We start from the raw sequence: 10,078 nt of genomic DNA, 5'->3' as shown, positions 1-10,078 counted from the left end.
CTGTTTTTCTCTGTTTTCCTCTGGGAGCCCTTCACGAGCAGCAAGAGAGAAGTATGCGTTTATTTTTCAAGCTTGCCTTTTGACTCCAACTCCCCTCTGTTCTTCTGCCAACGTGTGAGAAACAAGTTCAGGTTTAAAAGGCAACCTGAAATGTGCATGCACGCACAAAACAGTTTTATTTTTATAATGCTGTGATTTATGGGCCAGCTTGGGGCAGGGGGGGATTTCACTGGTGATTTCTGAGCATTTGAAGGCCGCCCATAGCAGGAGAGAGAGCCAACATCCTACGTGCCAGGGACGTGGCTGTCACAGGCAGGGCAGAGGGCAGCAAGGGCAGCAGCAGGAATGGCACAGAGGGTCTCTGCCAGGGCACTGCAGCTGCACGGGGGCAGGGCTGGGTGCAGTGTGGGGAGGCAAAAATGGGAATGAGAGTGCCTGCAGGAGTGACAGGCAAAGCTATGCCTTAGGGATGTCTTAAGAGCTGCTTGGATTTGGGCTCAGCCCAGGGTGGGGGACCCAGGGGGACACAATTGCTCTTGTAGCTGGGCAGGATGGAGGCTGCTGTGCCGAAATCGGGAGCCCTCCCTCCAGCACTCGGCTTTGGAGGTGTGCTCACATGGCTGATCGCACACATCAGTTTTGAGTCCTTATCACCCGGCTGATGCCCCTCACCCCACACCTCTTCACCCCCAGCCAGAAGGCCATGGGCTGGTGGGGGCACACACACACTGCTCCTCCAGCGAGTCTCAAAACAAATTCACCCTGTTTAACCCAAACTGTCAAGCGGCATTGACCCAGAAAAGGCTGTTCCTGGGGGCAGCAGCAGAGCAGGCTGGGGCAGGAGGGAGGGCTGTGTCCCACCCAGTGCTGCTGGGCGCAGGAAGGGAGCGGTGACAGCAGCCTTGGCCATGGCACTGCAGCCCCGGGCACTTCGTGGTTCAGAGCTGCTGTCTCACGGGCTCGGGGGAGATACTGCAAGGAGGAGATGCGGCGAGAGGCGACGGATCATATCTGCTTTCTGGGAAGAGCGAGTGCTGCGCTACACGGAGAGCAACAGCTAGAAAGCAAACCAGGAGCTGCCAGCACCGGGAGAGGAACAGCAGGGCAGCTTCCAGCATCCCACGGATCTGTCAAGTGTCAGCGCTGGGTTTATCTCTGGCTTGGCTGCATGAGATAGACTGGGGAAAATGCAGTCCTGACACAAGTTTTTTTTCAAATACAGAAAATAGTTTTTTATTATTATTATTGTTGCTGTTGTTATTATTACTAGTGCTATTATTATTTCTCAGTCTGGCTCCCCAGTGTCTTTGTGTGATTTTCACCCCTTGAGCCTGCTAGCTGAAATAGTCAGTGTATTTTTTTTTCCAAAGCCACACGTGGAAGCAGTTCTTGGTGGTTTGGGTCCTTTGTATTCTGTGGATTACAAAAGGTCTCTCCTGTAAGTAGCCTGGAAAAGGAGAAGTACTAATTATTATTAACTCTGCCAAAGCCAATAATATCCTTGGGTAATTATCAGTTTACCCAATTTTCCTGTGAGCCTACTGTGTAAATACACCATTGTAAGAGGCTATTATTTCCTCCATGCTCCACCTCACCATAGCACTGATAGTTTCCGGCTCGTCACGAGCCTGTTGTGTTCAGGGCTACTAATTTTGGTGGACAGTCACCACTAATAATCAAATATAAGACAAGGAATGGCACGAGTTTGTGTGCTCCTGCCACCCTCCCAGTCCAGCCCCTTCTCTGCTGCAGCCTCACCAAACTCTGCTGAGCCCTCTTGCCCCAGCTGGGGCCACTTCATGCAAAATCCAGCAGGATTTTGGGGGATGGCCACCGCTCCAGCCTCTGGGCAAGTGGCGTGGCACGGCAGGGACCATCCCAAGGGCCAGCTGCCCCATGCCCATCCCGATCCCGACCCGAGCAGGGCTTTCCCTGCCTGCCGAGGTGAAGCCGGGCGGGAGCCGCGGGGAGGAAGCGTGTCTCACGGCAGGAGAGCCGAGCTGCTTTCCCTTTCATCGCCGCTCATTTATTTGGATTAGAGTCAGCTCTCTCCTGAATCCTTTGTTCGCTGTTTGTTATTCCACATGCGCCCAGTGCTGCGTGTTCATCTTTATTAGCTTTAATTGCTTCCCCGTTCTAATGGGATCTCGCTATTCGCATACAATTGAAAGGAAATGTATTCATTAAAATAATTCTCCTCCTAACTGTTGTTTAGAGCTGGTGCTGTCAGTGCCACTCACCGTGATTTTCTCCCTGCCCACCGTCCGCTGCCGGACAGGACCAGGACACAGGCAGAGCATCACTGCTGATTTTCTGTTAATGTGTACCACAGGCTGCGGGCTCAGGTCAGCTTGGGTGATGTTTGCCGACAGAGGAAAGGTCATGAAGCCACCTGGCTGCTCTCCCTGCGCAGCCTGAGGCACATGTGAGCGGGCAGCACGTGTGTGCTCCCATCCCTGGGCACCCTCTTCTCCCCTGGCTGCACCTCGGCCCCTCACACCAGAGCTCCCAGCCTTCACCTCCAAGGAGAAGGAATTAAATGGCAAAGTGGAAGAGAGACAAAAAAGCCAGGATTGCTTGAGGGCTAAGACCGTGCTACAGAACAGTCTCCAGCTGAAATTAGTGACAAGAGGTGGTTTCAGGGAGCAGACAAGCCATCCCCTGAACAGCTTGGCTTCCTCCCTGGCACTCACACCAACTTTTCCTCCTTATTTATTTCCTCCAGCCAGCACTAGTTAGGGGTCTTTAGGGAACAGTTTAATGACCCTTCTTCCTCCTGGCTGTTTACTCTGGGCTCTCCCTCCCCTACCTGGGGCTCCTGAGGTACCATTGACACTGTAGCTAAGCAACCTCCCCATTAGCACACCGGTGGCTCAGACCAAGGCATCTCCTCACCAGCTTTACACAATTAGCCCCTTGGTTTTTGGCTGCAGTGCCACTCTCCTCCCCTCCCAACACCTCTGAACAGTTTGTTTCTGCAGCACTGTCCGTTCAAATGAGTAGATCTTCCTTTCAAGGAAAAAAACATCCCCAGTTTCATGACATTCCCAATCCTCTGTGAAAGCTGCCTTCCCTTGCCTGGCATATTTATGCCATAGTTTGTTAAGACCATCATGTAATTCCAGGGGTTGGAAACTGGCAGTTTCAGGACTTGCAGAGCTGTTTCAGAGGAGATGGGCAACATGTTCTCCTTGTAAGTGATGCAGACATGCAGGAGCTGTCCCTGCAAATGCAGCTGGCAGAGCCCTTCCCTGCTGGCCACCCCATGGGCTACATTTAAGTCACTAATGGGCCATGAGGGAGTATCAACATAGACCAACACCACTGTCCTCGAAAAAACCCTGGCAAAGCTGAGCCCTGCCAACATCCCCCGTGCTCTTGTTCCTGTCCTGTGTCACCTCTGTGGGCTGGCTTCGCAATCAGCACACAAGCTGAGCCCTTGCAATGTTTGTTTTCACTTGCAGGGTATTCCTGGACACCCCAAGGCTCCCTGTAGGTTTCTCAGAGCTAATCCTGGACTGGAGCTGGTCTGGGAGCTTAGTTTAAAATGTAAATGTCTCGGTGTTGCCTAACAGCAATGGCATTAATGGGATGGGATGCGAGTTTGTGCCTGCTAATAGCATCCTGCAGGACTTCTGAAGGGAGCATCTGCTTTGTCTCTGCATTTGTCTGTCACAGAAGAACATTGCCCAGGCCCCGGCTCCCAATCTATTAATATATTTGCGTAATTACAGTGTACAGAGCGAGTGCCAGGCTGGCAGACAGACTGCAGAAGCTCTGCTATCACTGGAAGTGCTCCTCTGAAAAAGACAGTGGTGACATCACAGGCAGGTGACATCAGTCCCATGACACTTCTGCTCTTCCATCCAGCTCTGCCAGCCCTTCTGACCTTGCCCTGCCAGCCCCAGGGTGAATCTGGACGGGGGCAATCAAGTTGGGCCCCGATAACAGACACGTGCCGTGCTCCTGAACAAGCTGCCCTGCACATCCTGGCGCTGGCATTCAGCTGCCAAGCACTGCTCCCTTCCCCAGTGAGGGCTCGCCGTCTATCTGCATTTCAGAAGTGCCTATCAAGCCCCAAAAGACAGTGTTAGACAGACAGTAACCATCTGCCTGCAGGTCAAGTGGCTGTGACAGGCATCCTCTGGCCACTAAGACAGTGAGACAGTTTTGAGACTGTCTTCACAAAGACTCTGGCTGACTGCAGAAATCACTACCTGTTCTGTCGCTTTTTATTCATCCTTGGGATGCACTTGAGAGCTGTCAGCTCCCTGAGTCACGGGCAGGCTGAATGTCTTGCCAAAGTGTGTGCTGGGGTAGCAAGAACATGACGAGCACTTAGAGCAGCCCCAGGAGCCCTGCCCCGGGCTGGGGCATTGTCCCTGGCAGAGGTGGCACACGCAGCAAGGGGGGACCCCAGCCTCCCTGGCCAGAAGCCCCCAGGCAGCACTGATTGCTGTGGCTGCCAGGCCCTTGCAGGTGGTGCCAGAAATGGCCCTGCACAGCATCACTGTAAGTGAGAAGGTTGGTGAAGCTTTGAGATGTGAACAGGGTGGGTGACTGCGCTGCTGATGCTTTTTTGGGAGCCTTGCTGTTTTTCTGGCCAAGCAGTGGGACAGGAAATGTCCAGCCCAGGAAGGAGCTTTCATCTCTAACAGCCCTACTGAGCTGCAGCTGAAGCCCAGGTCTCCTTTCCTTCCCTCCCTGCCTTCTTCCTCCTAACTGAGGATTTTCCTGATGCCTTCTCTGCTTTGATGCTTCACTTCCATTCTTTACTTTGGACCCCTTGTCCTCCTCCATTCCTTCTTGGTAGATGGTAGATCCCACCTTTGCAGGAGGTGCTGGTGGCTGATCCAGGACAGTCTGATGGGTGGGAATTAGTAACAGGTCAAAATAAAGAAAAGTAATCACCGCTTTCCAAAAAATCCCCAGAAAACTCAAAAACTGAACCCAGAAAGGAAGAATTATGGTACCACACAGCAGTAAAGACAGGAGCTTGAGGGAGAGACCTCCTGATGCAGCCATGGGGAGAGAAGAGGGGACAATTCTTGCTCCAAAGAGAGTAAAATGAGATTTTTTTTTCTCCTTGTTCTGCACTTTGAGGCAGTCCTCCAGGACTTCCCAAACCCTAACTTCATAAAAAATGGAGAATATTTTAAAAAAACTAAGCTGTTCCACCAGAATTGGCCCCCTGAATCTTATAAACATAAGTGAGATTAGAGGGGCAGAAGAGATGGGGAAACGTGCCTGATCCTGCAAAGGGTGATGGGCAGAGAAAGCTGGAGTGCTGCTGGCAGGGAGATGGGGAAAACAGGGAAAAAGCTGAGAGAACAGGGGCCATCCCTTGGGGAGGGAGACCTTGGTCGTGCAGGCAGGGGGGCACATCTCTGCAGGCATCAGACGAGCCCCTCCCTGCTCCTGGTGCCTTTGAGACTGCTCCTGAGGAAGGCACCAGGGCCACAGCAGGAGAGCCAGCAGCTGTGCCTCGTCCTGTGCAGCGCTGGAAACCTTGGCTGCCCCTAAGCCTCGGGGTTTTGGGGTTTTTTGCTCCTAATCGATCTTCTTTCTGAGCTTTACTCTGGTTACAAACGTGCACGGGCTGTCGCTTTTGTTGCTTTACTATTTTTTTTGCTATTTGCTAGGTTTTTTTATTTTCCTGCCTTGTCTGACAGCCCTGTTCCCACACTGGGGTGTCCCCACTCCCCAGCAGGGCATGTGCTCCCCACCGCTGGCACCAGCACTCGCTGCTGCCTTGGACAGACATCTCCCACCAACCCGAAGATTCCGTGGCATCTCCCGCATTCCTGAGCTGAAATAATCCCCCAAGCTTTGTCAGGTTTCTGCACCAGTGGCCCCACTGCAGTTTAATTAAGGCAAAACCCCTCCTTGCTTTGGAGATTTTCTCTTTCCAGTGGATTTCCCTAAGGTCTCATCAGCCGGAACGCCCCTCTCTGCCTGCTCCTCCTCTGCCAGCAGCGCAGCAATCCCGGCTGCCCAGGGGGAATGGGTGAGCCTGGATTTAGGGCTCCTCTCAGGGTACCTGTGTGGGAAGTCCTGACACCCAGGGATGCACCTGGGTGCATCTGCTCATTGAACTGAGACTGGTTTTGTCCTGGGAAATTATATTTTTTGTCTTAACCCTGTCTTTGCTTTAGGCTCAGTGCATTGCAATTTAGCTCCTGTATCTGCAAATGGCTTTGTGGCCATTGCACAGGTTGGAATTTGTGTTTATTCTCCAAAAACGTGTGGAGCTGGTGATGGCTCTGCAGCTGGAACAGCAGACAGGATTACCCAATTACCAGGTTTTTTTCTCCACTGAGCTTGACAACAATATTTGTGAAAAATTAAGAAAGGGCAATGCTCTTCCCTGCTTAGAGGAACAATAAGAGCCTATCTGCCATAGGCTTCCAGATGTCATTTTATATTTTCTATAAAAATTTATAGGGAGCCCAGCTGGCCCTAGAGACACAGTGTGAGGAGCAGACAGTGAATTGCCACTTGGCAGAGGTGACCATGCAGCACGTGCTGGCAGTGCTGCTGCCTTTCCCAGCCTGGGGGTCGTGGCTAAAGCAATCCTGGCACCAGCCAGACCTCTGCCCTGTGCCAGGCTGATGGGGCTCAGCCTGGCCTCCAGTGGGCAGTGGGAGGACAATGTTTTGAGAGCAAGGTAAGCTCCTCCTGTGATGGGAGGATGAGGCTCTCAGGCTGCTCCTGCTCTCCAGCTTTCCTCACTCCTCGCTGCTGCTGGACCTGGTATTCCTATAGCATCCCTGGCAAGCAAAGTGCACTGGAGCGGAGAGGGGAGCAGGATTGGCCCCTTCTCTGACTTTGTTTCGTATTTTCAGGAACATGAATTGCCATGGTTACCAAAGCCTGGGCTCCTCATTAGCAACATTTGCTCTGGATGTCAGATTAACGAAGTTGTTCCCTCGCAGCACTGGCGGGAGCTGCAGCTGTTCCAGCGCCGTTCGCCAGCACGGGCCATCGCTTCACCTGCAGCCAGCACCCGGCCGTGGGGCGAGGAACCAGCCTGGGACCTGGCACCAGTGTGGGAAGGGAGCCCAGCCTGGGACCTGGCACCAGTGTGGGAAGGGAGCCCAGCCTGGGACCTGGCACCACTGTGGGAAGGGAGCCCAGCCTGGGACCTGGCACCAGTGTGGGAAGGGAACCCAGCCACAGGACCCTGGTACCACTGAGAAGGCAGCAGCACGACCAGGGCACAGGCTGCTCTCCAGCGCTCACTCTGCTGCTGTTCCCCAGACCCCAATTATTCCCTGTGCCATGTGGATGCCTCGCACTCCCCCACGAGCTGCAGGGAAAGCCTGGTTTCATTTTCCCTAACGCAGGCTGCCGGCAGAAGCGCCTTTGAAAGCACAAACCGCATCTGCTGCTCGTATCATTACTCGGCGGTGGCTACGCAGAGCCACGGCCATTGTGCCTTTCTGACCCGCTCTCTCTCTCCAAAGGGGAGCTATTTAAAGCATCCTATTGAACCATATCATGTGTCCACAGAGGAACTTCGAATGCTCCCGCTATTGTAGAGCTCTTGCTGGTGCCAGCTATGAAAATGCTGTTTGTGCACTCTTGTCAGCAAGGAGGGAGCGACTGCTGGGATCACACAGCCCCTGCCAGGGAGAGGAGAGGACCGAGGGACGCAGCAGAGCGCTGGGGATGTGCCGCTCGGCTGGGCATTCCCGGGATGCTAATGGGGAGAAGAATCAGCCCATGGCAGAAACTCTGGACCTGACCAAATGCCTTCAGTGACATCAGCATGTACATCGTTCCCCGGCGATGTCATGTCATCAGGTTAATCCCCAGCGGCGCGTAATCCCCTGTCACTAGGACAACACCAGCAGAAAGCAAACCTGGACCAATATCTCCTCATTTACCCAGACCTACCTAATCCCAGAGAAGCAAGTTAATAACATACATCAGCTCACTATCTGCAGGTTTTTTATTAAACTCTTCGCGTAAGTTTTATATTATTTTGATCCTTGCCAAGTCAAGCTGCCCAGCTTCAGAGCCAGCAAGGATGTGCTCACAGGAGATGTTCTGAGCAGACCTCAGGCTAAAACTTATTTCCTCTCACTATCTGATGAACTCTTATTAATAATGAAAACATTTATTTAAAAAAAAAAAGTAGGTCAGATCCCAAGCATTTTACGGATGGAACAGGCTGGGAACAGTTGACTGAATGATGTTACAACAGGTTGTCCAAGCAGCTCCTCCTGGCATCCAGCGACTCCCTGGTGCTCACGGGACCCTTCCCAGTAAACCCTTACCCACAGCTTTATCATCCCAGTGTGGATGAACAGGCTTTTCCTTACCAACTGTGGCTTAATAAACTCCAGTGAGCGCAGATCTGTAAACAGTGGTATCAGTTATTCTGTCTGACCTGCAGCACAAAATTGTTTTCCTGCTTGTGAAGGAAATCTTCAGAGCAGAGCTGGGGATACACAAAGGCAGCTCCATGTAGACCATAAATAAATATATATCAGTGCACGTGCTCTTTTATTTTGCACGCCTGAACGCTAGAAATAATGTCTGATGCTTAGAAGAAAGGAAATATTTAGTTAGGAGAAAAAGAGAGAGCTGTAAGAAAAAAAAAAAAACCACGATATATTTATTTTTTGTGGCATAAGTGAAAAGCCTGCGCTTTCAGCTTTGTTGAATTATTTTACACTGTATCTCTGGCAGAAATCGAAAAAAGACCTGCTCTCATCCAGCCCCTCAATTATTGCACCTCGCTTTTCTGTGTGCCAAAATGACATCTGAAGAACTGGCAGGAAGATTTGCCTCTGCGCTCTCCCTTGCACGCAGGAAGGCAGCTCCGCCGCGCTCAAAGGTGTTGGGAGATTTTGCAGCTTAGGTCAAAGGATGTTAATAAAGCACTTGAGCCTCCATATGGTATTTTGGCACTAAAATGTCAGCTGCTTTTCAGACACTGTACTTTAATAATTTCAGACAGGCCTCTTTTAAATGGTTTGTTTAGTTTGCTTAGAGAATAATATTTGTTATTTGGTTTTCAGAATGACTAATAAATGAACTGTCTTTGCTCAGGGAGAATAATGCCACTTAAGCAAAACCTGGTACTGCAGTTCAGAGCTATTTAATAAGAAATACCTGTCAGTGTCAGAATATATTTAGTGTGCATTAGCTTTGAAGAATTGCAGAATAGGTTTCCCCCTTGCTAAGTTTACTTTATGTAAAATGTAACACATGAACTGTGAATATGTGGACAGCAAACAGACTGTATCAATGAATTCAGCCTCCCCCGGAAAATGCTGACAGTGGCAAGAGAAACACCTCCTCCCAGACACAACTGACACCATCAAAAGAGGAACGTGTGACAGCTGCCAAGGAGCCGCAGCTCCCGCCTCCCTCCCCTTGTTTAAAAAACAAAATCAAATCCAAAATAACACGCTGTAGTCTATTTATCCTCTTGTTTAATCCACTGGGAAAGCATCAGCATAATTAAATGCTTTTAACCTTTCTGTTTTAACCTGTGATCAGACAGCGGTGCAAAGAGAAGCTGCAAGGAGCAGGAACCCACATTGCCGGCACTGCAGCACCCCAGCCCTGCCCCCGAGCATCCCCATCCTGAGAGACACCACTCAGGAAGGGGCAGTGTGGCTTCCCAGCAGTTCTCCATCCCAGATCCAGGGCTGCAAACAGAGAATTTGCTGGACAAGCCACAGCCACCCCGTGTGTATTATTCATGCGACTCTGGGCTTCCTTTCATGGCCCAGGTACTGTCTCGGATGCTCCAGCCATCTGGGGCAGCTTCTTGGGAGCCTGGCAGTGGGTTGCATGAAGAAGCAAGTTATTTACTTAGAAACTGTCTCTGTGGCATCTTGACCATCTGGAAAGAATATGGAAATGAGACTTTTAGCGAGATGGAGCTCCTCAGTAAATAAATTAACCAGGCGTCTCCAGAACTAGGTAGAGCTGATAAAAGTGAGCATTTCTGAGCACGTCTCACACATTTATAGGTGTGAGCATTTGCAATTTCCCATCTCACCTACACATCTGGGGACCTAAGTCACTCTCCTGCAAACTGCCTGGGTTTCTGGGCAAA

General features: G+C 51.2%; 1 protein-coding gene across 2 annotated transcripts in view; it reads right to left on the bottom strand.

Moving 5' to 3' along the window:
• Positions 1 to 1,218: 1,218 nt before the first annotated feature.
• Positions 1,219 to 10,078, bottom strand: part of SENP5 (SUMO specific peptidase 5) — a 47,608-nt gene continuing 38,748 nt past the window's right edge. The window contains exon 10 of one of the 2 annotated variants that reach the window (XM_056498693.1): positions 1,219 to 1,447. In XM_056498693.1, coding sequence (XP_056354668.1) covers positions 1,421 to 1,447 — 27 coding nt within the window. In that variant the 3' untranslated portion in view covers positions 1,219 to 1,420. Of the gene's footprint in view, positions 1,448 to 9,808; positions 9,863 to 10,078 lie in introns of those variants that run through there. The other variant, XM_056498691.1, reaches the window with a different exon arrangement.

Source organism: Oenanthe melanoleuca, chromosome 9 (assembly GCF_029582105.1).
Source record: "Oenanthe melanoleuca isolate GR-GAL-2019-014 chromosome 9, OMel1.0, whole genome shotgun sequence".
NCBI lineage: Eukaryota > Metazoa > Chordata > Aves > Passeriformes > Muscicapidae > Oenanthe > Oenanthe melanoleuca.
Note: the sequence above shows the minus strand (reverse complement) of the source record. Positions and strands in the feature narration are given on the sequence as shown.